The sequence below is a fragment of the Xyrauchen texanus genome, chromosome 13, assembly GCF_025860055.1.
Source record: "Xyrauchen texanus isolate HMW12.3.18 chromosome 13, RBS_HiC_50CHRs, whole genome shotgun sequence".
NCBI lineage: Eukaryota > Metazoa > Chordata > Actinopteri > Cypriniformes > Catostomidae > Xyrauchen > Xyrauchen texanus.
Window position 1 is genome coordinate 22,346,479 of NC_068288.1, and position 27,609 is coordinate 22,374,087.

Sequence of the window (27,609 nt, forward strand, 5' to 3'; positions counted from 1 at the left end):
TTCATACTGTCGCTTATAAAATAAAGTACAGTTCTCACTGCACCGACAGACACCAACAGGATTAACACACTGAAAGGCGATACCAAGTTGCCATAATTTTATTACGGTAACTAAATCGGTAAACATGGTATTTAAGTGGACGCTACAGTTGCCATGGCAAATTTCTAATTAACACGCGAGTTCGTTCAAAATCGATTACCACAGTTCTGAAGGGTTTCTTTGATAGTCATCCGTTTTATATAAGCTTTTATTTTGAAATCTCTGGCGCCAAGACTCATTTTGTGTTCTGAATGTTGATTCTGTTTTCACACTATGGAGTGGGAATAGCTACAGACACACGGTAGTATTTGTAATGTTTATTTGTATTATTATTTTGTATACATATATTTATATGATATATATTTTAATCATGTTAGTAGTAATTTACATGCTGGTGTCACGCAATAGCATTGATGTGCCTTTTCCGAAATGAGGACACGCTTTACGGACACTTTGGCTAATGCTTTTGTTGTCAACCAGGAGAAAATAACGCCTCCATCTGACTAACCCGCTCTTTTGATTTAAGAACATTTATTTTGTTATCCTGGTCCGTTGACTCTTTGCACGATAAACTCATGTAAAACCACTCAAATGACCGTGATCTGCTGTGCTGATATGATGTTTTATTTGATACCGTGAAGTTACAGACATCCTGACAGCACTCAGTATTCATCGTCTTAATGTTGTCGTTCTTTGATAAAAACAAAGTCACTTATATGTCATTCTTTGTTTGTTAAAACAGAGTTGATCTAAACAGATCTTAGTACGGTGTATCGATTTATGCAGTTCGTTTTGGTATAATACCATCGTGTGCATTTTCCGCAAATTATTCCTTTGATATGCTCATGAACCGTTTATCATACATGCGTCATGCTGAATATGTTCACCGAACACACTGCTGGCTCTCCAGACTAGAGTATTGGGTCTTTTTAAAATATTATCTAATGTTTTCATGAATTGTAAAGGTTCGTTCTTCCATTTTAAAGACAATAAACCCGTGAGTTCAACTGTAATTGCTTTTGTTCTTCCCAAAGGTTACAGACAGAAGATGAGTTCTCAGTTTCCCAGGGCTGCGTTGCCTCCCTCTGGGGCTGGACAAGGTCAGACATCTGCTGGCAGCACTGGTCTAGTGACACAATCAGGTAGGATTGTGATACCAGTCATGATCATCTATGACGTTGATGGAGTAATGACCGAATGTGGTGAATTATCTGTTTGTAGTTGGTGAGGACAGCAGCCGTGACGTGGATCATTCTCATGATCCTCCACCTGGAAGTGGGGGTGGAGCAACATCGTTTCGTGATGACAAGCAGGAGACAGTGGTGGTCAGACCCTACCCACAGGTCCAAGCCCACGGCCAGCCTCCCACTCTGCCCCAGCATGTGCCTATCCAGCCCAGCCCTTCAGTTAATGTGGCTGCCCCATCAGTTCACCTGCCACAGGGCCTGCAGACCAGCATAGGCGATGGCTCAGTAAAGGTGATGCCATTTAATTTTCTTCACTCCTGTGATTTTGTGCAGAGACAGTGCATATTAGTACTGTTTTGAAAATCACTTTGAAATACATTGACAGACTACTTGCTAGGAAAATCCACAGCGCTCTACACTGCGAGCATTTCAGTTACATTTGTGAGTAAAAATAAAATTGTGAGAATGTGAAACGCTGTCAGAATAAAAACTCCCTAATACATCTAACTTTGAGATTGGCTGCTTTTAATTGGTTTCCATACAAGTCAACAGCGAAATTGTGCTCAATTTAAAAATTTTAAGGGGCGTGAGTTCTCCTAAACAACTCTGCCAGCTTCGAAACTTGATCCATTTGAAACATGTAGGTAAAGGCAATAGTAGAGCACGGTTATTTATTATATTACATTGCAGTTCAAATCCTTAAAGGGATAGTTCACCTATAAATGAAAGTTCTCATCATTTAATCACCCTCATACCATTCCAGATGTTTATGACTTTCTTCTGCTAAACTCTAAAAAAGATTTTTAGAATAATATTTTAGCTCTGTTGGTATATTCGATGCAAATGAATGGTGACCAAAACTTTGAAGCTCGAAAAAGCACAAAGGCAGAATAAAAGTAATTCATATTACTCCAATGGTTTAATATATGTCTTCTGAAGCGACCCAGTTGGTTTTGGCTGAGAATAGACCAACATATAAGCCTTTTTTCACTATAAATCCTCCTTGACAATCATAATTTCAAGCTCGATTACACTTCCTAATGCCATCTAGTGCTCTGCACATGCACCAAGCACTAGGAAGTGTATATGTGTTCTCAAAAAAGAACATTTTGGTCTTTTCTCACTCAAAACAATTGTATTGCTTCAGAAGACATGGATTAAACCACTGTAGTCATATGGATTACATTTATTCTGCCTTAATATGCTTTTTGGAGCTTCAAAGTTTTGGTCACCATTCACTTGCATTGGGAGGACCTACACAGCTGAGATATATGTCTAAAAATCCTCATTTGTGTTCCGCAGAAGAAAGAAAGTCAAACACATCTGGGATGGCATGAGGGTGAGTAAATGATGAGAGAATTTTCATTTTGGGTGAACAATTTTTTTAACTTCTAGGCTACCAGCAATCATCAAAAATGTTTTATTTTAATTTGTTCTTCCTCCAGGCTTCCCTGAAATCACCGATGCCCAGCCGTCTTATAGCTCCTGCTCCTGCACTTAGCCAAGGGCATATTCCTGTTCCAGCCAAAGTGTCTGGGCATATAACTGTTCCTCTTGAAAACAGCATTGCTCCTGCCTCAATACCAGTTGCGACCATCAGCGGTCAGCAGGTATAGGCACTTCTCCTAAACAGATTTCTTTAGCTTACACATAGTGTGCTTGTCAAAACAGATGTTTTGAGATGAGTTTTGAATAATGTTTCTCCAGGGACAGAGTAACTTGCATCATCTAATGGCTACTAACGTGCAGTTCATCAGGAGCAGTGCACCTGCGCTACAGATCGGATCTCCTGCTCCTCCTCATACTTTCACCTCTCACTTACCTAGAGGTCAGTGCATTTCATTCATACTGGGCTGACATTATTGCCTAATGCTTAGGGTTCATGTTTAAAAAAATTATATCAAGATTAAAGGTGAAGTGTTTAATGTTTACGCAGCTAGCAGCACCAAATGGAACTGCAAAAGAGACCATGTATAGTGATTTATTATTTTTCTGTATAGTTGTCTCAAGTTCACTGCTCATTTTATTGCATCTGTAGTCTTCTGTATATTTTGGCATGCAGCCGTGCACATTGTAAAGTCATGAACTATATATAGTCTTCTTTAATAAGTTGATAACTATGTATGTGTTTGTCGTCTCAGGCGCAGCCGCTGCAGCTGTCATGTCCAGCACTAAAGGCCCCACTGTTCTCAGACCAGCCGGAGGAGGAAACACAGGCCCTGGTCAAACAGCAGCTGTGCAGCACATCATACACCAGCCTATTCAGGTGTAGACACTTCACACCGTACTGAAAACACACAGTTACACTCGACCCTATCTGAGTTTTCAGTAAAGGCATAGTCATTTGTCATTTTTGTCCTGTGCATGTACTGTACAGTGTAAATTTATAAAGCAGACTCTTGATTCATAAAGATGTGTAACCATTTTTATTAATACTTTTTTGATATCACTGGTTTGCTCCAAATTTCTCCTATGGAATAAATGAAATGTCTGGCTTGTCTGTTTTAGTTATTTAGAAACTACTTTGTCATCCTAAGCAGTGATAGGCTGATATATATCGGCCAGGCTGATTAATCAAGCAATATTTGACCATTTTGTGATTATCGCATGATAACTGTACAAACTAGGCAAATTAACAGAGGTGTTCATTCCTGGAGTTAAAGGGATAGTTCACCCAAAAATGTATATTCTCTCATCATTTACTCACCCTCATGCCATCCCAGATGTGTATGACTTTCTTTCTTCTGCTAAACACAACCAACAATCATGATCAAAACATTGAATTTCCAAAAAGCACAAAGTAATCATATAAAAGTAATTAGTTTTATGGTTTAATCCATGTCTTCTGAAATGATCCAATCGATTTTGGATGAGAACAGAAATATAACAAAATATAACTCCTTTTTCACTATTAATCTCAACATCAGCAGACTGTTTGGCAATCATGATTTCAAGCTCATTTACACTTCCTAGCGCCATCTAGTGCTCTGTGCATGCGTCAAGCAATGAGAAGTTTAATTGAGCTTGAAATCATGATCGTGCCTAGACACTACAATGGCAAGATGCACAGTGAAAAGGAATTTCCAACTTGGTCTGTTAAAATCGATTAGATTGCTTCAGAAGACATGGATAAAACCACTGAAGTCATATGGATTACTTTTATCCTGCATTTGTGGTTTTTGGAGCTTCAAAGTTTTGGTCACCATTCACTTGCATTGTTTGGACCAACAGAGCTGAGATATTCTGCTAAAAATCTTAATTTGTGTTCTGTAGAAGATAGAAAGTCATACAAATCAGGTATAGCATGAGGGTAAGTAAATGTTAAGAGAATTTTTATTTTTGAGTGAACTTTCCCTTTGAAGTTCCTTGATTAAAGGGGATTTGTGTAATTTCTGCTCCACTAGTGGCACCAAATGGAATTGCAAAAATGATTGTTTCCAAATGACGCAATAAAAAAAATATTCTGTCTTGATTTTTTAAGGATTGTATTTTGTGGCCTTGTTGGGCTACTTAATGTTTCAAAACCATCATTATTTTTGCTGCTCTGTTTGGTACACTAGTGGATCAGAAACACATCACACTTTAAAGCCAGTTGTGATAGGGAATTTTAGAAGCTGTTCGGTTTAAAGATCTACTCCATCTGCCTTCCGATCAAATAAAGATTTCTAGATGTTAACCTACTGTGTTTATATTCTAAGTCTCGACCTTTGGTGACAACCTCAACGGCTGTTCTGCCTACCATGGTGGCTCCCATCCCAGCTGCCAGAACCCAGTCTCCAGTTATTAGCACCCCTGTGACACATGCTGCAGAGATGGCACATGGGTAAATTATTGTTATCAATTTCTACTAAATACTTAAACTGTGTCAGATGTCATTATGGGTTGTGCAGTGTTACAACTGTGAATTTTTGTTTGCAGACGACCAATGACCATTCACTCTTCACCGATCAACATCCAGCGTCCACCCACCTCACGGGACACTGTCACTCGTATCACTCTCCCCTCCCACCCAGCTATTGGAGCCCAGAAGGCCCCACCCCCTCACACTGTTGCTCAAGTCAGTCTTTTTGCAAACCAACTGATCCAAGTTGTTTATTGAACAAATTAGTTCTGTTTATCCAGATATGTTTGTATAACTAGCTGCAGGATTGTGCACCATTCAGAATTATATTGAGAATGCCTTTTAAATTCTAACTCAATTTCAGAATTTATACTGAATTAGAATTTTGGTTCCTAACAGATTGTAAAATGTATTTCGAATTGGAATTTAAAGGAATAGCTCACCCAAAAATGAAAATTCTCTCATCATTTACTCACCCTTATACCATTCCAGATGTGTATGACTTTCTTTCATCTGCTGAACTCAAATGAAGATCTTTTGGTCCAGACAATGAAAGTGAATGGGAGCCAACATTTTTAAGCTCCAAAAATCACATAAATCAGCATTAAAGTAATCCATACTACTCCAGTGGTTAAATAAATGTCTTAAGAAACTATATGACAGGTGTGGGTGAGAAACGGATCACTTTCACAGTTCTTGTGTTTTTGGTGATTCTCATTTTTCATGCATATCGCTAGGCAGGGAGAAGAATTTCTAGCAAATAAATACTTAAATATTGATCTGTTTCTCACCTACAACTTTCATATCAATTCTGAAGATATGGATTAAACATCTGGTGTCATGTGGATTACTTTTATGTTGCTTTTACAATCTTTTTGGAGCATCCAAAGTTTTGCATGGTGAGGATCTACAGAGCTAAAATATTCTTCTAAAAATCGTAATTTGTGGTCTGCAGAAGAAAGAAAGTCACACATCTGGGATAGTGTGTGAGGGTGAGTAAATGATGAGAGAATTTTAATTTTTGGGTGAACTTTTCCTTTAAGAAAGTACAATTTAAATGGAACAAAATACAAAGAAATTCAGATTATTGAAGTGTAGTTTTTGTTTTATTCTGAAATGTAGTTTTTGAAATGTTCATAAGAATCATTCATAATTGTCACGCACACATCATATGGAATATTTCTAGAAAGATTAGAGGAAATTAATAATCAATTACTGAAATTAAATTACTATAATTTTCAAAATATTAATGTAAATATGTATTTTTATAAAGCTCTCTGAAAAGGATGTGTCAGACATTTTGTGGTGCTCTATGGCAAAATTAAAATCTGTTTTGACCGAATTCATATCTTAGTTTAGATATTTAATCTGTTGAGAAAGCATCTGGGAGTAAATTAATACGCTTACGGTAATTAGTCAAAATGAATGTTGTAATTATAAATGTTTTGAAACAATACTCTATGACTGTTAAATTTATTTTAATTGCAATTTAGTAAATGCCTCTTCCTGATATTCCTATTAAATTTCAACTTGATACCAACATGATTTGAAAGGGAGTCAGTTCTGAATTTTGCCCAACCCTGACTAGCAGAATATCTGACGCATTATGCATTGGGTGTTCTTGCTGAAACACAATGCCACAAACATTCTTTATTTTTCTCTTGTTTTCATTAATTTCTTGTCTGCAGAAGCCAATCTTCAACACTGTGACTCCTGTTGCTGCTGCCACTGTTGCTCCTATATTAGCTACAAACACAGTTCCATCAGCCACTACCACAGGTAGCTTTCCTTTTTTCACAAATGATTTATGCAATGAGACAAAGCAATTCCATACAGTTCAAAAGGTCATCTATACCATGTCTACCATAAAACAGGCTCTGCACCACATTCCCAAATGACCAGTAGCACTATTGTCACCATGACGATGGCCTCTCACTCTTCACATGCGACAGCTGTGACAGCCTCTGCCATTCCTGTTGGTAAGCACAACTCTACATGTGTTTATAACACTGTGTTTATCATAGTGTTTATAACACTATGAGCAGTTTGGTGGAGTTAAGCAATTTTTTTTGAAAAACCTGAGATAAACCCAATACAAACAAAAACAAACAATGAAGACAAAAAAATAGCTTGTTGTGTAGCTGCTGTGGTTGATAAAGATTTAATGTACTATGCCAATACCATTTGCTGTAGAGTCAGAGACCACAAATTATGGTCTTAAGGTTAGAATTTACTGAATCTTTCATAACATCATATTATCTCTATTTTGTCCAGCTAAAGTTGTTCCTCAGCCGATTGCCCACACATCCCCCCGCATTCAGCCAGAGTACCCAGGGGAGAGGACCAACCTGATTCCCATCTCTGGTCATCGCTCCTCTCCAAACCCGGTCACCATGGAGGCACGCAGCGACAACCGGTGATACTACAGCAAAAGCTCTTCAAATAAAGAATCCTTGACAAATATAACTGATCAGTTCATCCATATTCTAATTGAATTTAGAATTTGTAGTTTATTAATTGTAATTTTTTTCCTCTGTAGGCCCTCAGTACCGGTGCAGTTTCAATACTTCTTACCCACATACCCCTCATCCCCATATCCTCTGACCCACACATACACCCCCATCACCAGCTCTGTCTCCACCATACGCCCCTACCCAGGTAAGCACTACACACATGCACTTCCAAAACCGCTGTGCTATAATCTGATTCATTCTGATTTCTGTCTGTGCTTTATCCCTCAGTGACCGCTCAGGCTCAGAGCTCCGCTCTTCCTGCTCAGGCTGGTGTGGGTGTGGCTACCACTGTGCACTTGAACCCTATGCAGCTTATGGCAGTGGATCGCATCGGCCTGCAGTCTGCCCAGATCAGCACACAGAACATCCAGCCAGCCTCTATGACTGCTCAGGGCATTCAGCCTGCACCAGTCGGAGTTCATGGACTGCATGCCACTGCACCAATCAACACGCAGAGCATACAGCAGGCTCCGGTTGCCACACAGCAACCACAGTCAGAAACAAAACCATCAGGTAGGTGAAGACATGAAGCACTAGCACTTTAGATAGATATGTTTCACATGAAACGGAAGACTCCAGTCAGATGAGTGACTGAGAAAAAAGCTGTTGTATTCTTTATTAGGTGAGTTATTCCTTTTAAGATCACAAGATCAGTGTCTTGCAGTCTACATGAGTTAATAATAATACATATCATTTATTTAAAGGGGTCATGTCATGGATTTGTTATTTAAAATAAAAATCTTTTTTGAGGTTCACTTATGTTAGTAAAGTTTTTTTTGCACAAAAAACAGTGATAATGTAGTATAACATGACCTTTTTCTACCCTGTGTATAGCTCTCTGTCTTAAACGCTCCGTTTAACCCGTACTAATGCTAAAAGACACACCCACTGTTCTGATTGGCTAACATCTTTGCAGAGCAACGGCCTACCATTGTTAGACTCGGGGGCAAAAATTTCATCAAAATGTTGGGGGGGACAATAAACATAACAATTCTCAAGAGCAATTTTTGAAGGGGACACCAAGGGGTTTTTGTTGTTGCCCCGTTTGCATTTGTATTATTTTATTTCTTAAACAATTATTTTAAGAATATATCAGTATATTATTTACAATACACATATTTTAATGATATTTTAGGGGGACAACCCTCAGACTCCCGCGATTTCCGCCTATGGTTACACTGGTGGAACAGTATTTTACATGACATGCAAGTGATTTACAAAATCCACTAAAAGCACTTACTCCAGACAGTTATTGATAGCTATTTCCCAATATATGTCAAGTACACAATCAAATTACAACAGCTGTTCGACTGAATAACTGAAAACTGAACAATGTCTGAGCACTCTTGCTTCCCAATATTTATGTTATAATGTATACAAGTTTTGCTGATAAAATAATGCTATCTGAAACTGGTAACAGTGCAAATAATCCAGACTAACACAAGCTGTGAAAGTGAAAGGTTAATAAATCTGTATTCAGCTGTAATTAGTGTTATAATAGGCAGTGGGCTAGCGGGTTTCCCCCGTCTCTCTGTATTAATATGCTTCCTGTGTCGACAAATATGAGATCTTCACTTGGTGGGGATTCCCCATGTGATTAATTTGCCAGTTGGCTGGGAAAGAGTTTCTCCCTCAGTTGAATAGCTGCATAATCATGGAACAATTGCCATCCTTTCACGTTCATTTCGGCCAAAATACAGTACAGTCCTTGCTGAGATTATTAAAACAGCTGGCAGCCTCCGGTATAACTCACCACTGTCTTTCATCATTAACGCAATAAATAATCCCAAATCGATACTTTGTATGGAATTATGTATTTCTTTGCGAAGTAACCGTATAATAAGTGCAATCCGCTCCATGTTGGAGTTCTGATCATGAGATATTAGGCAGCAAATACGGCTTTATAATTCATATCAAACAAACTCAGGCAATTCAAACATTAGAATTACATTCGTTAATCACCGGCATTACTGTTGTGTCAAATATAGTTGGCACTGCTCCATTTTTCAATACAAGTTTCTGTGCAAAGCCTGAATCTTGGTTCTTAAAAGAATCCATAGAGAAAATGTGCCCAAATGTATAATAATCCCACATTGATGCTTAGTTTGAAGTCACTTATTATGCTAACATTGGGATCCTTCAGAAGGCTATGCAGGGATGTAGGTTGTTTACAATCAGGAACGCAATAACATATGGGCCCATTACTTCACATCTAAATTTGTTGTTGGTTAAAAGCAAACTACAGTAAAAAATAGTGCAACTTCCAGTGTTGCCGTCCTTTTAGCCGCTCTCTCTATCTCTCTCTCTGAATTCAAAGTGATGATCATGTCTGTTGTGGAGGCCAGATATTCACATGACTCCTATCTTCTACATCACAAGGGGGGGCAGTTTCAAAAGGAGTCATTTTTGCAGGGTGGAAACAATAAATGCTCTTTTTGGGCTGAAGAGGAATTTTTGAATTCTAAAACTTACAGTATGCTTTTGTAGTACAATGACCTCTTATCAAAATATCAAGCAAAATTGGATTCCTCAAATGTCAAATTATTAAAGGGGTCATATAATGGTACATGCACTTTCAAGTTGATTGTACTGAAATGTGTGTTGGTTGTGCCTGTACACAACCATCCTATTATGCTAAAAATCCATCCAGTGTTTTTGTTTTAATCTCCTTATATATTTTCCCCTGCCTCAAACGTGACGTCACACGGTCGGACGCCCCTCCCAGGATTGTTGATTGACAGCAGAGTTTCAACACAGATCCGCCCTCGCTCGTGAGCGAGCTGTCAATCATAGTCCGTCATCATTGTTGATACACTGGAGCATAATGGCGCTTAAGCGTTTGTGGTTTTCTGTTCTTCGGTGTAATAACCAACACAGCAGTCATTTTGATGTTCCTAAATCTGAACCACTGAAGACGCAGTGGCTGAGTTTTGTTTACGATGGGAATATTCCCCACGAGCAACGTCAGTGCGTTCATGTTTGCGGGAATCATTTTTCACCAGACTGCTTTATAAACGAGGGTCAGTATAAAGCTGGTTTTGCTAAGAAGCTGCTGCTGAAAAAAGATTCGGTACCAACTATTTATATTCCCTCTGCACCTCCAGAAGAAGTAAGTGTAACGCTTTATTAACCTTTATATTAATCTTTGCAAATCGCTAACCCTAACGGAGGTGCGGGTGACCAAAGCTCATTGTCATTTAAAGTCATATGCACTGAAACGGCGTGCTGAAAACAGAGCTGTTTCTGAGCAGGTAAAATTTGTGTTTTCTTAAAATACTAATGAGAAATTTTAATAAAAGTATATTACAAAGTTTTCATTTAGACCCTAAAGATTCATATTAACTTGTACAAAAATGGCATTATATGACCCCTTTAAAGGAATTATTCACCCAAAAATGACAATTATCTTATCATTTACTCCATCCCAGATGTGTGACTTTATTTATACTGCAGAACACAAAGATTTTAGAAGAATATCTCAGCTCTGTAGGTCCATACAATGCAAGTGAATGGAGACCAAAACTTTAAAGCACATAAAGGTAGTACTTTAATCTTTAAAGTAATACATATGATTGTAGTGGTTTAATCCATGTCTTCTGATTGATGATTTCAAGCTCGATTTCACTTCTGTGCATTCGTCAGGAAATTGAGCTTGAAATCTTGATCGCCAAGGAGACTGCAATGGCAAGGTGTACAGTGAACAAGGAGTTATATTTTGGTCTGTTCTCACCCAAAAACTGATTGGATAATTTCTTTTTATAATTGTTTTAATACTCTTTTCTCCCCAATTTTGGAATGCCCAATTCCCACTACCTACTAGGTCCTCGTGGTGGCACAGTTACTCACCCCAATCCGGATGGCGCAGGAAAAGTCTCAGTTGCCTCCGCTTCTGAGACCGCCATTCCACGCATCTTATAATGTGGCTTGCTGTGGATGACATCGCGGAGACTCACAACATGTGGAGGCTCATGCTACTCTCCGCGATTCACTCATAACTGCGATCCACGAGCACGAGCGAGAACCACTTAATCGTGACCACGAGGAGGTTACCCCATGTGACTCTCCCCAGGCCAATTTGGTTGCTTAGGAGACCTGGCTGGAGTCACTCAGCACATCCTGGATTCCCGACTCCAGGGGTGGTAAAGGGGTGGTAGTTAACCCCAATTATTATTTATATATATATATATATATATATATATATATATATATATTTAATTTAATTTAATTTAATTTAATTTGACCAATTGTCACACATTATACATACATTTCTGCATATACATGGTGAAATTATTTATTTTTCACATATCCCAGCTAAGTTGGGGTCAGAGTGCAGGGTCAGCCATGATACGGCTCCCTGGAGCAGATAGGTTCAAGGGCCTTGCTCAAGGGCCCAACAGTGGTGTCTTGGTGGTGTTGGGGCTTGAACCCACGACCTTCTGATCAGTAACCCAGAGCCTTAACTCAGCTGAATATATATATATATATATATATATATATATAAAATTGTATTTTATTTTTTATTAAGAAATTATAGAAAATGTGAGTTCTAAAAACATGTACAAGTGAACAAAATTATATTTGACCAAAAAGAGAGACGTATTTTAAGCATTTAAAAATATTTTGATATTCAAAACATTATTTTGGATGTCATTCATAAGTTTTTAAAGCCTTAAAAAGGAAATAACATATCCCTATTTTATTATTTGATTTATATATTTGAAGTTAAATATGTAAAAATTACTTCCTCCAGTCTATGAAGCACACATGCACCTCAAGAAATATGACAATTCATATAACAATTAATCGTGAAAGTCCTAAAAGAGACAATTAATTGTCATAATCGCAAATATTTGTTTGACAATGAATCATCATCCAAATTTCATAATCATGACTCCCTACAATGGAGTCATATGGATTACTTTTGTGTAATTACTTTATGTGCTATTTGAAGTGTCATAGTTTTGGTCACCATTCACATGCATTGTGAGGACCAAAAGAGCCAAAATATTATTTTTAATATCTTTGCATGTGTTCTGCTGAAGAAAGAAAGTCATACACATCTGGGATGGCATAAGGATGAGAGAACTTTCATTTTTGGGCAACATTTTTATTGTGTGAGATGGAGAAAAAAGGTAAGTATAGCACAAGGCTAACTGCTAAACACTGTTGGGGAAAAAGTATTTAGGTAATGGGCTTTTATTTTCCTGTCAGATTTTAGAAAATGTATTTGTCTTTTGTTGATTGTCTTGCTCAAAAATATCTTACGAAATCTGTGTTGTACAGGTGTAGTTCTGGCTGATAGTACTGCGTTTGTCACAAATCAAGTTGGTAGCACTTTCAGTGGCACACAGCCCATCACTACAATGGTGCAGACACACTCCCAGGGGGCAGGCACCGGTGCCCCCACGCTTGTCTCCTCCCCCCGACCCAGCATCCTTCGCAAGAAACCTGTGAACGAAGGGTAAGTCTGGCTTAACCCAATAGTCAACTTTGCATTGTTTGCATAGCATGTGTATTGTTAGTTTGATTGCTGTAATTAATTGTATATGAACAATTACATTATTTTCAAGATAAGTAAATCTAGTTCCACATTAATAAGATCCTGAGAAGTTTGGGTGCTTTCACACTTTTTTGATTGCTTGGACCAAACCCAAGCTCATTTCCTCCACCCTCCCTCTGCCCCCTCTGGTCTCTGTTTGCATCATATTTTTTGGGTCCAAACCACGGTCCGATTGCATCCTCAGCCTAAGTGCAAGCGGCAGCTGTTTACCACTGTAACTAGGTAAAAACTCAAGAAGACATCAGCTTCACTGTGTTATTGAAGTATTCCTTTCTTTTATTTACCACAAACACATTACATGCAAAGAACGACAATGCCATGGATGCATTGAATGTTCATTGATGTGATGAATGTTAGGGCTTTTCTGCTGCTAACTCATGGATGCATTACAAGAGATGTGCATAATTTGAGCTGCTCTCTGGATTTATTTGGAAACAAGCAGGTATGAGAAATGCATTTATACCATTATAACTGCGATCTGTAGCCTGCAAAAACACAAATTATACATCATCAATAGCAGTTCACCTCTGCGATTTGGTACAATTGTGTTCATATCAGCAGTGAACCGTACTGAAGTAACCGTACCCTTGACCACCTTTCAAGTGGACCCGCAAACCACACCAGAGTTTGGACAACAGTCAATCGAACCCGGGTGCGCACCAAAAGTGCTAGTGTGAAAGCAACCTAAAAAGACACCAGTATGAACTCATGTCATAAAAAGGTAGAAAAGTTGATGAAATAGTATGACACTGGTTTTGGGGTGTATTTCTAGGGCTGTGCGTAAAAGTCTGATCCCAGCGCAGCCAAGTGAGCCTAACGCTGGCCGGGTGGATAGTGGGATAAGGCTGTCAGGATCCCCTCGCCCAGCAGGGTAAGCCCTGCCTGAAGAGCCATTATTTGTTAACTAAAAGAGAATAGGACAACAACCATCCAGTTTTCTTTTAGGGATAGTTCACCCTAAATAAAAATTCTGTCATCATTCACTCACCCTCTTGTTGTTTCGAACTGGTATGACTTTTTCTTCCATGGAACACAGGCAGAATGTTAGCCTCAGTCACCATTCACTTGTATTGCATGCAAAAAATGCAACGAAAGTTAATTGTGACTTAACACTAATTTTCTACCTAGCATCTCTATTTGTCTTCCACAGAAGAAAGCCATTTTAAGAAGAACTATCCCTTTTAACAGTTTAGCATACATGTGATCTTATTGTCTAAAATTGAGTTTACTACAGATCTACTGTATATAATCGGCTTACTTTGTTTCTACTTTTAGAGTAAAGCCCAAGTCTGATGTTCATGTTGCCATGGCTCCCCCTGTCATGGCTACTGTGGAGGCTCTGCCCAGTCATGGAGGAGAGCAGCAGATGCTCTCCACTCCTGCCCAGCATCATTCACAGGCCATTCCCACCCTTTTAGCTCCTCCAGCTCCTACACCCCCCTCTCAACCCACAGCAGTTCTCGCAGCCCTGCCGGTAGCCATGGCTGTCACTCCCCCTGTGTCTGCCTCCATGGCCAATGCAGTGGCCTCTCCCACCCAGCCTGCGGCCAGTAGCACTGCTGCCCTGAGCTCCACCCTTCAAGAGGTTAAAGTCAAACAGGAAATGGAGCCAATGGACACCTCTCAACCAGGTTGATATGCTTGTCTAAATAAGTGTCCTCCTGTTTACAAATTAATAAAGCAATAAGCATGGTTGCCACGTTCATAGAAAATCTGGAAATATCAGGGAATTTTCAAATTGTGATTTCCAGGCCTGGAGAATTCATAGAAACGAATAAAATCTTAAATGTCATGGAAATATCTTAAGTCAATATATATTTTTAGTGTTTTTGTCTAAACTAACTATATCTTATTAGCTGCCATTTGACTTTTGTGTAGAGTGCAACTTGCTCACAAGCCATAGTGATGTCTTATTTGTAATCGAAATGTTCCTTTGAGTCAAATAAAAAGTCGAAAGCAGTTCACAAATCAGTCTGAATAATTATTTAGCAAATCAGTCTATAAAAATATTAACTAATCACAAACAACTGGATAAGTCATGGAACAAATGTATCATTTATAAACACACTGTAACTTTTATAAAATGTTGACTACAGCAATATGATATGACACATTCAAAATGAAAGTACATTTATTAATGATAATAATCCAAATCCCAAACAATTCTACAAGCAAGAATTTAGTTTGTTAGCCTGTTTTTGGCAAGCACTGTGGTGCATTAAAGTAATAGTTCACCCAAAAATGATAATTCTGTCATAATCTACTCACCCTCATGCCATCCCAGATGTGTATGAAATTTTTCTGTAGAACAGAGATGAAGATTTTTAGAAGGTTAGAAAAAGGACTTAAACTTTGATCTGTTTCTCACTCACACTGGATAAACATATTTGTTTCTCAACAACTGGAGTTGTGTGGTCTAATTTTATGCTGCCATAATGTGCTTTTTGGAGCTCCAAATTTTTGGCCACCATTGACTTGTGTTGTATGGTCCATTAGAGCTGAGATATTCTTCTAAAAATCTTCATCTGTGTTCTGCAGAAGAAAGAAAATCATATCATCTGGGTTAGTAAATGATGAGAGAATTTTACATTTTGGGTGAACTGTTCCTTTAATACAGAATTCAATTGATATGCTATCACAAGTTTATTGGCTGATTTACCTGTTTATTGGCTGATGTGTCTTCGAACATGGTTGTGTGTGATAGTTTACACCAAATGTACTAAATTTTAACCTCTTTGGTTCTTTTTATTTATAGTGCCCTTAGCACCCTCTTCAACGGTTCCTGCTCCAGCACTTTCCTTCCAGGCTCCCACCCTGGCTATACCTGCCCATCCCGGAGACCTCCTGCCTGGGGCCTCCCCAAGGAAGAAACCCCGCAAACAGCAGCATGTCATCTCCACTGAGGAGACTGAGATGATGGAGACCAACAGCACAGATGAGGAGAGAGCTAGCAGCCGAGCCCCAGGAACCAGACCTGACAGACACGAGTCTCCACCCAGAGAATATGTTGGTAAGTTTACAAACCAGTCAAATAGCCAGTCACTAAAGAGTCTTTAGTCTTTTTTTATATCACACAATTCACTATAGTAAATAACATATACTGTTCATAAAATTGCTAATATAAACAATTGAAGTTTACATACACCTTAGCCAAATACATTTAACCTCAGTTTTTCACATTTCCTGACATTTAATCGTAGAAAACATTCCCTGTCATAGGTCAGTTAAGGTCACTACTTGATTTTAAGAATGTGAAATGTCAGAATAGTTATAGAGAGAATTATTTATTTCAGCATTTTTCTTTCATCACATTCCCAGTGGGTCAGAAGGTTACATACACTTTGTTAATATTTGGTAACATTTCCTTTAATTTGGTTAACTTGGGTCTAACATTTTGGGTAGCCTTCTCACAATAAGTTGCTGGAATTTTGGCCCATTCCTCCTGAACTTGTGTAACTAAGTTAGGTTTATAGGCCTCCTTGCTCACACACACTTTTTCAGTTCTTTCCACAAATTGGATTGAGGTCAGGCCCTTGTGATGGCCACTCCAATACCTTTGTTGTCCTTAAGCCATTTTGCCACAACTTTGGAGGTATGCTTGGGGTTATTGTCCATTTGGAAGACCCATTTGCGACGAGCTTTAACTTTGGCTGATGTTGCTTCAATATATCCACATTATTTTCCTTCCTCACGATGCCATCTATTTTGTGAAGGGAACAGTCCCTCCTGCAGTAAAGCACCCCCACAACATGATGCTGCCACCCCATGCTTCACACTTGCAAGCCTCACCCTTTTTCCTCCAAACATAACGATGGTCATTATGGACAAACAGTTAAATTAAATGTCGATATAGGACTCGTTTTACTGTAGATATAGATACTGGTCTACCTGTTTCCTCCAGCATCTTCACAAGGTCCTTTGCTGTTGTTCTGGGATTGATTTGCCCTTTACGCACTAAACTATGTTCATCTCTAGGAGACAGAATGTGTCTCCTTTCTGAGAGGTGAGATGGCTGCGTGGTCACATGGTGTTTATACTTGCATACTATTGGTTGTACAAATAAACATGGTACCTTAAGACATTTGGAAAGTGCTCCCAGACTTGTGGAGGTCCACAATTTTTTCTGAGGTCTTTGCTGATTTGTTTGGATTTTCCCACGATGTCAAGCAAAGAGGCACTGAGTTTGAAGGTAGGCCTTAAAATACATCCACTGGTACACCTTCAATTGACTCTAATTAGCCTGTCAGAAACTAACTGGCTAATTGCCTAAAGGCTTGACATCATATTCTGGAATTTTCCAAGCTGCAAAAAGGCACAGTTAACTAAGTGTATGTAAACTTCTAACCCACTGGAGTTGTGATAGTCAATTAAAAGTGAAACAATCAGTCTGTAAACATTTGTTGAAAAAATGACTCTTGTCATTCACAAAGTAGATGTACTAAACGACTTAGAGTTTGCTAATATGAAATCTGTGGGGTGGTTAATTAACATTTTTGGGGCCTGGGTAGCTCAGCGAGTATTGACGCTGTCTACCACCCCTGGAGTTGCGATTTCGAATCCAGGGCGTGCTGAGTGACTCCAGCCAGGTCTCCTAAGCAACTAATTTGTCCCGGTTGCTAGGGAGGGTAGAGTCACATGGGGTAACCTCCATGGTGGTGACCAAGAACCCGATGGTCACTCTGACAGTGCTCCAGCGTTTCTCTGTGCAGACAGGAGAACCTTCCAGAAGAACAACCATCTCTGCAGTACTCCACCAATCAGGCCTGTATGGTAGAGTGGCCAGACGGAAGCCACTCATCAGTAAAAGGCACATGACAGCCCACCTGGAGTTTGCCATAAGGCACCTGAAGGTCTCTCAGACCATGAGAAACAAAATTCTCTGGTCTGATGAAACAAAGATCAAGCTCTTTGGCCTGAATGGCAAGCGTCATTTCTGGAGGAAACCAGGCACCTCTCATCACCTGGCCAATACATCCCTAAAGTGAAACATGGTGGTGGTAGCATCATGCTGTGGGGATGTTTTTCAGCAGCAGGAACTGGGAGACTAGTCAGGATCGAGGGAAAGATGAATGCAGCAATGTACAGGGACATCCTTGATGAAAATCTGCTCCAGAGTGCTCTGGGGCGAAGGTTCATCTTCCAACAGGACAACGACCCTAAGCACACAGCCGAGATAACAAAGGAGTGGCTACGGGACAACTCTATGAATGTCCTTGAGTGGCCCAGCCAGAGCCCAGACTTGAACCTGATTGAACATCTCTGGAGAGATCTGAAAATGGCTGTGCACCGACGCTCTCCATCCAACCTGATGAAGCTTGAGTGGTCTTGCAAAGAAGAATGGGAGAAACTCCGCAAAAATAGGTGTGCCAAGCTTGTAGCATCATACACAAAATGACTTGAGACTGTAATTGATGCCAAACGTGCTTCAACATAGTATTGAGCAAAGGCTGTGAATACTTATGTACATGTGATTTAAAAAATATATATATATTTTTAATAAAGTTGCAAAGATTTCAAACAAACTTCTTTCACGTTGTCATTATGGGGTATTGTTTGTAGAATTTTGAGGAAAATAATGAATTTAATCAATTTTGTAATAAGGCTATAACATAAAAAAATGTGAATACTTTCCGGATTTTTGGTGTGTGTGTGTGTGTGTGTGTGTGTGTGTGTGTGTGTGTGTATATACACACACACACACATATACTGGCAGCCAAATGTTTGGAATAATGTACAGATTTTGCTGTTTTGGAAGGAAATTGCTAGTTTAATTCACCAAAGTGGCATTCAACTGATCACAAGTATAGTCAGGACATTACTGATGTAAAAAAAAAAAAAAGAACACCACTATTCAAAAAAATAAAATCTGCGTTCTTCCACAATAAAATCTGTGGAAGGCAAGATGTACAACTAAACATCAGAATTACATCAGAGTCTCTGGTTTGAGAAATAGATGCCTCACTTCTCCGCAGTTGACAGCTTATGGCACTTTTTCACTGCACGTTGTGGTTCGACTTGCCTCAACTCTATTCGCTTTACTTTTTTTAACTTTATCTGCTTGCAGTTTAGTGTCCCTCAACGTGGGTGGGATTACAGGATGATCGTCATAGTTGTGACACCTTTACTGCCGTGACATCATCTTAAACGTGACAGAAACTGACCAAAACAATGAGCTACTAGCTAAAACAACCAGAACAATTTAAAAGCAAGCTTCCAGTAGCTGGTCAACTAAATAAAGTGAAGCTTTCAAGCGGAGTATAGAGTTAACGTAACAAAATCAGGTACCAATTACTATCCCCAGTGGAAAACCCCAAAAAAGTGAGCAGAGTCCAGTTGTACCGTGCAGTGGAAAAGCCCCAGTAATTGAATTCTACCCGCTCAACACCAGTTTCATGTACAACAGTAAAGAGAAGACTCCGGTGTGCAGGCCTCATGGGAAGAATTGTAAAGAAAAAGCCACTTTGGAGACAGAAAAACAAAAAGAAAAGGTTAGAGTGGGCAAAGAAACACAGAAATTGGACAACAGATAATTGGAAAAGAGTGTTATGAAGGACAGCTAAACTGTAAGGTGTGTAAGAAGTGCCCGACAAGACAGCCACATCTATGACAAGTGTTACAGGAAGTGTGGGGTGAAATGTCGCCTGAGTATCTGGAAAAACTGACATCTAGAATGCCAAGGATCTGCAAAGCTGTCATTGCTGCATGTGGAGGATTTTTTGATGAGAACTCTTTAAAGTAGTTTAAGTTTAAAAAAAAAATCAAATTGTAATCGTAATTTTTCACCTTATTAATGTCCTGACTATACATTGTGATCAGTTGAATGCCACTTTGGTGAAGAAAAGTACCAATATCTTTCTGTAAGAGCAAAACTGTACATTATTCCAAACTTTTGGCCACAAGTGTATATACAAATTTTTATTTAGCACTATATTTACTCAAAACGTATTTTCATAATATATATTTATCAACATTCGAGAGTCAGAGGAACACAGTTTTGATCCAGGCTGATAGAATGCACGCTTAAGAGAAATGTATATTATTGCCTTCATATTATTTGACAAGACAGTTTAAAAGGTACAGGTAACAGTTGAGAAGAGAGTGAGAGAATGAAACAAGCCAGCGTCATTAGCTCCGGCACATCTCTGATACACAGGACCGTTTAAATCAGATGTTGTTACACGCCGGTTTATTATTGTAGTAACACAATTTTTAAGTAACTACAAAATGAAATATGATCGGTCGTTTACATGTCTCGGACTGCTCCCTCACATGCAAGCAGACGATTCTCTGTGAAACTAATCAGCCATATGCAGAAATTAACCAGCTGATGCTGATAATTTAAAAATTATCGTCTGATTTATCAACCATGGCTATATATCGGCCAACCACTAGCTAAATTGCTAAATGTAATTTTCCCAAAAATCAGCTTGTGGGCATATCCACACAATTCTGTCATGCAGATAGAAATTGTCCTGAAGGCAAACCCAAAAATATGTTGTAAAAAAGCTTTTTTTTTTTTTTTTATCAAAGCTAAATGAATGGGTTTTGGTTCAGCTGGTGTCCATGTTGTATGTCCGTTTGTGAGTATGGAATGAAAGCTGTGAGAATTCTTGTATGTAAATGCATAGTCCTGATAAATTCACAAGAAAATGAGTGCATCCTAGAACAGTACACAGATTTCAAGATGATAGCATACACAAAAAGAAGCCCACAGAGGCCATGCATTACACTATACACCCCTTTTAACGAAAGAGTTTGGAGTTTGTTTACTCCATTAATTCCAGTGAAGACCAATCATAATTCTACTCCACACAATGGCATTCTATAGCATTGTGTGCTTTTCTATTCCAGCATGACAATGCCCCTGTTCCCCAAGCAAGGTCCATAAAGAAGTGGTTTGTCTGGTGTGGAAGAACTTGAATGGCCTGCACAAAGCCCAGACCTGAACCCCATTGAACAACTTTGGGGTGCATTGGAACGCCAACTTTGAGCCAGGCCTCATCACACTACATCAGTGCCTGGCCTCACTGATGCTCTTGTGTCTAAACGGGAGCAAATCCCTGCAGCCATGCTGCTACTACATGCAGTATAGTGGAAAGCCTTCCCTGATAAGTGGAAGCTGTTATTGCAGCAAAGAAGGAATTGATTCCAATGGCTTTAAAATTAAATGTTCATCAAGCACATATGGTGTCCACAATCTTTTGGCCACATAGCCTTGTTTTGTGATCTAAACTGAAGTTATCAAGTTTTCATTGAGAAAGCAAAAAATAGGTCCACACAAAAACACTAAATTAGAGGTAACATTGTATGTAACGCCAATGATTGTGTTTATAGATGAGGAGGGTGTTCGTTATGTGCCAGTCCGCCCTAGACCTCCCCTCACTCTACTGCGACAGTACCGTAACCCGTGGAAGGCTGCCTATCACCACTTCCAAAGGTACAGCGACATCAGGGTGAAAGGTAAAGGATCTCTAAAACATTGTGTCCACTTTTGGTCTTTAATTCATTATGATGCATTTGTTATTATTTGATTCTCCAGTGTTTTCGGTTTTCTGTGTTTTCTTGCTCCTTTTTAAGTCATCTGATATTGATTATATAGTATTGAATCTGGGCTTTAATTTGAGCTTAAAACATCTTACTACTATCTTTGCAGAGGAGAAGAAAGGAACACTTCAAGACATGGCAAATCAGCGAGGAGTAGCATGTCGTGCTCAGGGCTGGAAAGTGCACCTGTGCGCTGCACAGCTGCTGCAGCTGGTGAGTTCTGCAGCTGATTGTGTTTCGGCAAAATGCTCTACATTGTCTTATTAATAGTTTCAGTGTTGTGTTTAAAATTACTTGTGCATATACAGTGGGTACGGAAAGTATTCAGACCCCTTAAATTTTTCACTCTTTGTTATATTGCAGCCATTTGCTAAAATCATTTAAGTCCATTTTTTTTCCTCATTATTGTACACACAGCACCCCATATTGACAGAAAAACACAGAATTGTTGACATTTTTGCATATTTATTAAAAAAGAAAAACTGAAATATCACATGGTCCTAAGTATTCAGACCCTTTGCTGTGACACTCATATATTTAACTCAGGTGCTGTCCATTTCTTCTGATCATCCTTGAGATGGTTCTACACCTTCAATTGAGTCCAGCTGTGTTTGATTCTACTGATTGGACTTGATTAGGAAAGCCACACACCTGTCTATATAAGACCTTACAGCTCACAGTGCATGTCAGAGCAAATGAGAATCATGAGGTCAAAGGAACTGCCTGAAGAGCTCAGAGACAGAATTGTGGCAAGGCACAGATCTGGCCAAGGTTACAAAAAAATTTCTGCTGCCCTTAAGGTTCATAAGAGCACAGTGGCCTCCATAATCCTTAAATGGAAGACGTTTGGGACGACCAGAACCCTTCCTAGAGCTGGCCGTCTGGCCAAACTGAGCTATCGGGGGAGAAGAGCCTTGGTGAGAGAGGTAAAGAAGAACCCAAAGATCACTGTGGCTTAGCTCCAGAGATGCAGTCGGGAGATGGGAGAAAGTTGTAGTAAGTCAACCATCACTGCAGCCATCCACCAGTCGGGGCTTTATGGCCTCTCCTCAGTGCAAGACACATGAAAGCCCACATGGAGTTTGCCTTCTCCAGAGTGCTCTGGACCTCAGACTGGGCCGAAGGTTCACCTTCCAACAAGACAATGACACTAAGCACACCGCTAAAAAAAATAACGAAGGAGTGGCTTCACAACAACTCCGTGACTGTTCTTGAATGGCCCAGCCAGAGCCCTGACTTAAACCCAATTGAGCATCTCTGGAGAGACCTGAAAATGGCTGTCCACCAACGTTTACCATCCAACCTGACAGAACTGGACAGGATCTGCAAGGAGGAATGGTAGAGGATACCCAAATCCAGATGTGAAAAACTTGTTGCATCTTTCCCAAAAAGACTCATGGCTGTATTAGATCAAAAGGGTGCTTCTACTAAATACTGAACAAAGGGTGTGAATACTTAGGACCATGTGATATTTCAGTTTTTCTTTTTTAATAAATGTGCAAAAATATCAACAATTCTGTGCTTTTCTGTCAATATGGGGTGCTGTGTGTACAATAATGAGGAAAAAAAATGAACTTAAATGATTTTAGCAAATGGCTGCAAAATAACAAAGAGTGAAAAATTTAAGGGGGTCTGAATACTTTCCGTACCCACTGTATGTGACAGCATGACAAACTCTATTCCTCTCTTTTCACAGTCTAACATGGAGCATGACGTGTACAGCCGGCTGACCACCCTGCAGGAGGGGCTTATCCCAAAGAAGAGAGCTGGTGCTGACGATGACTTGCACCGCATCAATGAGCTCATACAGGTTTGTGACACAAAATAGTTGTAATATTAATAAATAAATAATTAAAACCTAAGTGTGTAAAATACTTCTTTTCCAGCTTAATATACAGAGACCACTAAAAGTAAGCCATTCATAGGTTAATTTTCTCTGAAACTGTGAGGCACTTTAAAATTTGCTCTGTTTGTTTTGAGTGACCCGTTTGGACCCGTCCCAAAACTTTGGTACTCAACCAATGGCATGAGTTGGGGGCAGGACTATCTCTTTGTTTGAACAACAACAGGTTGGGGTTGTTTATTTTTGCAATCCTGTTTGGTGGCACTAGTGGCAGAGAAATTAAATACTTCAGCTTTCATTTAAAAATATTCTAAAAACGAATTGCTTTTTATTATTCTGTTATTAAATTAATATCTAGTGCTGCAGTTAACTGATCATTAAATAATTAATAATTGTAATAAAAGTGCTTCATTTTAAATGCTTCAAATAACTCTAATAAGCATTTATCTGTAGGGGGCATGGGTACTCAGTGAGTAAAGATGCTGACTACCACCCCTGGAGTCACGAGTTCGAATCCAGGGTGTGTTGAGTGACTCCAGCCAGGTTTCCTAATCAACCAAATTGGCCCGGTTGCTAGGGAGGGTAGAGTCAGATGGAGTAACCTCCTTGTGGTCGCTATAATGTGGTTCGCTCTTGGTGGGGCACGTGGTGAGTTGTGCGTGGATGTCACGTAGAATAGCTTGACGTTATAGTTTTACACTAACAAATAGATGAAAAACTGACCCAAACCTGGTCCCAATGTTTGTCTGGTCGCATCAAGCTTGGGATGTGTAGCACGCCTTTACTGGAAACACGTTCATGACCTTTTGACCTGAATCTGCTCAGGGTAACATGCAGCGCTGCAAGTTGGTGATGGATCAGGTGACTGAAGCTCGAGACACTATGATGAAAGTGCTGGACCATAAGGACAGAGTCCTCAAGCTGCTCAACAAGAACGGAACTCCCAAGAAGAGCTCCAAATTAAAGCACAAGGAGCGGGCATAGACTGGAGAGAAGATCCCGCCAACTCCATAGTCTTTCACCATCAGCTGAGTCAGATAGAGTAATGATCCTTAAAAGCTGGACCTGTCATGGTTTATCAGGGTGCTGTGCACAATCATCATCATCATCATCATCATCTTTCTTTTACAGTCTCAAAGACAAGTTGTGCACCATCAAAGCATTTTTTTTATTTTATTTGTTTTTACAAAAAATAACTGCTTGCTGTAGAATCAAGACAGTCTATTGAGGCAGCCCAGTTAAGCAATGTTTATTTCCCTCCCCCCCCCTTTAGAAATTCTTCAAATATAATTTTTTTTAAATAAACATGATGTTGCCTTATTTTGATTTTGTCATAGAGGCAAAGCATTTCCTGTAGTGGACTTTAAAGATCAGTAGGGTCAACTGTTTTGTAACTCTTGTGTTTAGTTTGATTCACAGCAGTACACACTGCACACATACACACATTCAAACCAGTGTGTGAACTTTGTGTTTTCGTGCCTTGTAATATGGGTGAAACTGGGATTTTTTTTCTTGTGTGCTGTTAAATTAAACACTCCCATTTTAACCTGCATATAAGTCCACTATAAAAATACTTGGTTATAGTCTTGTACTAATCCAACTTGAGTTCTTTTCTAGCCCCTAACAATTTTTAAATTTTTTAAATCAGTATAATTATGATTATAAGAATGTGTGGATAATTTTGTTTCATTGTAAGTGGAGACTAATGGAAGTGTCAAAGTCTTTTTTTTTTCTTCTTCTCTGTGCTGTTTTGCAGACTATAAGTGAATGTTATGAGTTTTAATAATTATTTGACTCTTTTGTACATTTAGTTTCTTCATTCTATTTTTAAACTGGATACATTTTGAGTATCTTGAGAGAATGGATTTGGTACTAAATGCACCTCACAAAACTTTCCATGTGAGTTTCTCACTTCAGCCAGAACTTCTCTTCAGCTCTTTCTTCTGCCAGTACAATTTTCACAATGAAACTATTTTTAATATGAATTAATGTAAGAGGAAGGTATCTTGAGTAGTAGTGGAAGAATACTAACAACACAAGATTAAGGGTTAAAATTAGAAGTATATATTAAAAGATGAAAAAAGTAATGTAATAGTCATATAGTATAGAGAGATGTAATGATAAGTAGAAATTATGAATCACACTAAACACAAGCAATCATATTTTTATTTTCACCAAAACAGAAGTTTATCCACCAGTAAAGCTATCTCTCCAAAGCCCTGTGATGCTGATATTGCATACTCTCTTAAGTGGAATTTTATCCTGTAACCATTCAGAAAAAGAATTGAGAAAATGATACAGCACTTTTTTGTATTTAATTTCTTAATTTGTGTAGTTTGGATGGTGTTTGATTGTAATAGGCCTTACAAGACCTCCTTATCACTGCCAGAATAAATTATTTTGGCAAAATGTCACAATCAGCATCAGAACTGAAGAATTAAGTAATTCTATCGTGGATAATACTCTGCTTGCTGGCGTGAAATCTATCTAATTTTCATGTTTAAACATACGTACAATGAAGAAATTTCTTCAAGTTCCAGGTAAAATTGTGAAATGTGAATAGAAATGATGTATGTAGGAATATCTAAATTGATGGTGGGAATGAGTCCAAGAGTTTAATCTCATCTTGGTTCTTTGATTCTTCCATTAGTTTGTGGTAAAACACATTTTAATTTGATCAGAATATATAGTACTGTGCAAAAGTTTTAGGCACTTGTGAAACCTGTTGCATAGTGTGGATGTCTTCAAAAATAATGCCATAAATAGTTTTTATATATCAAGTAATGTCATACAAGGTGCAGTAAACTTAAAACAAAGCTAAATCAATATTCGGTGTGACCACCTTTGCCTTCCAAATGGCACCAATTATCATAGGTACACCTGGACACAGTTTTTCTTGGTTGTTGGTAGATAGGATGTTCCAAGCATCTTGGAGAATTCACCACAGTTCTTCTATCTATTTAAGATGTCTCCATTTCTTCCATCTCATGTAATCCAAGACTAACTCGATGTTCAGTGGGGGGGCTCTGTTGGGGTCATGCCATCTATTGCAGGGTTCCCTGTTCTGCTTTTCTGTTCTATTATATTTGCAAAAGGAATGTTTGTGAGTCTAAAATTTATATTTCCTATTGACACACTAAAAATTAAGATATAAATAACCATCTTAAGACAAATGTAAAACACTTTGGCACGGTCCTGTACATTTAGGTTTTTTGTCTTGATTGTTTTGGATCAGAATTCACATCTGTAAACTGTCTGTCTTCTGGAAAACTCACGTGAAACAGTACACCATATGTCCCTGGTCAAATAAAATCACTCTACCAATGTAGTGTGCAGGGGTGAAAATTTCATCAAAATGTTGGGGGGGGACAATAAACATAACAATTCTCAAGAGCAATTTTTGAAGGGGACACCAAGTTTGCATTTGTATCATTTTATTTCTTAAACAGTTATTTTAAGAATATATCATATTATTTACAATACACATATTTTAATGATATTTTAGGGGGGACAACCCTCAGATAGGGGATAGGTAGTGTGGTATTGCTTGGTGGAAATATGACTTACCAGCATTGCTCCATCCTGGGAAGCTATGACACCTCATATTTACAGCTTGATTGTCCTCAGTCCATGCACTATCACACAGGTCCAAAGGTTCAGCACTTTACCTTTATGGAGGAAAAAAACATTATGCACAACAGAAATAATTATAAATAATTTAATCTGTTTTATTCGTTCGTTTCATTTATTTAAAATTCATTGACGCATACCAGGAATTGTCCTCTGTAGATCTACACTGCTTTTTGCTTCTGCTTTTATTAAGAGACTGGAGCCTTATGTCCTTATTATTGTTCTCTGATGTGGTTTTTGTTCATTAATAATTTGGCTAATAACCTTTCCTTGCTCTATGATACAGAGGGCAGAACCTCTATCATAACTTATTAATGCATTAGTCAGGGAGTAAAGTCAAAGTATCAAACTTCTGTTGTCCACAGTCATTCACCTAATGCTACCGCTTCTAACTGAACACTTGGACTGTGGGTAGCAGTTCTGACTTCAAGGAAGAGGGACAGAAAATGTTT

The 27,609-nt window shown here is 38.8% G+C and overlaps 1 protein-coding gene across 1 annotated transcript; it reads left to right on the forward strand.

Moving 5' to 3' along the window:
* Positions 1-222: 222 nt before the first annotated feature.
* sap130a (Sin3A-associated protein a) lies at positions 223-27,028 on the forward strand. Its single transcript, XM_052141295.1, has 21 exons — positions 223-340; positions 1,074-1,181; positions 1,261-1,517; positions 2,672-2,836; positions 2,934-3,054; positions 3,368-3,492; positions 4,925-5,049; positions 5,145-5,283; positions 6,756-6,846; positions 6,942-7,046; positions 7,342-7,483; positions 7,607-7,725; positions 7,809-8,093; positions 12,864-13,041; positions 13,913-14,011; positions 14,416-14,771; positions 15,896-16,150; positions 21,475-21,600; positions 21,794-21,897; positions 23,381-23,494; positions 24,353-27,028. Exons 2-21 carry the CDS (start codon positions 1,088-1,090, stop codon positions 24,509-24,511), a joined length of 3,159 nt encoding a protein of 1,052 aa, XP_051997255.1. The 5' UTR covers positions 223-340; positions 1,074-1,087; the 3' UTR covers positions 24,512-27,028.
* The last annotated feature ends 581 nt before the right edge of the window (positions 27,029-27,609 follow it).

Bases quoted from the DNA above. Each gene is read 5' to 3' on its own strand.
- sap130a (XM_052141295.1), top strand. From the start codon at position 1,088: ATGAGTTCTCAGTTTCCCAGGGCTGCGTTGCCTCCCTCTGGGGCTGGA. The intron at 2,837-2,933 runs GTATAGGCACTT...ATGTTTCTCCAG, and splicing joins CGACCATCAGCGGTCAGCAG to GGACAGAGTAACTTGCATCA. The intron at 8,094-12,863 runs GTAGGTGAAGAC...TGTGTTGTACAG, and splicing joins GTCAGAAACAAAACCATCAG to GTGTAGTTCTGGCTGATAGT.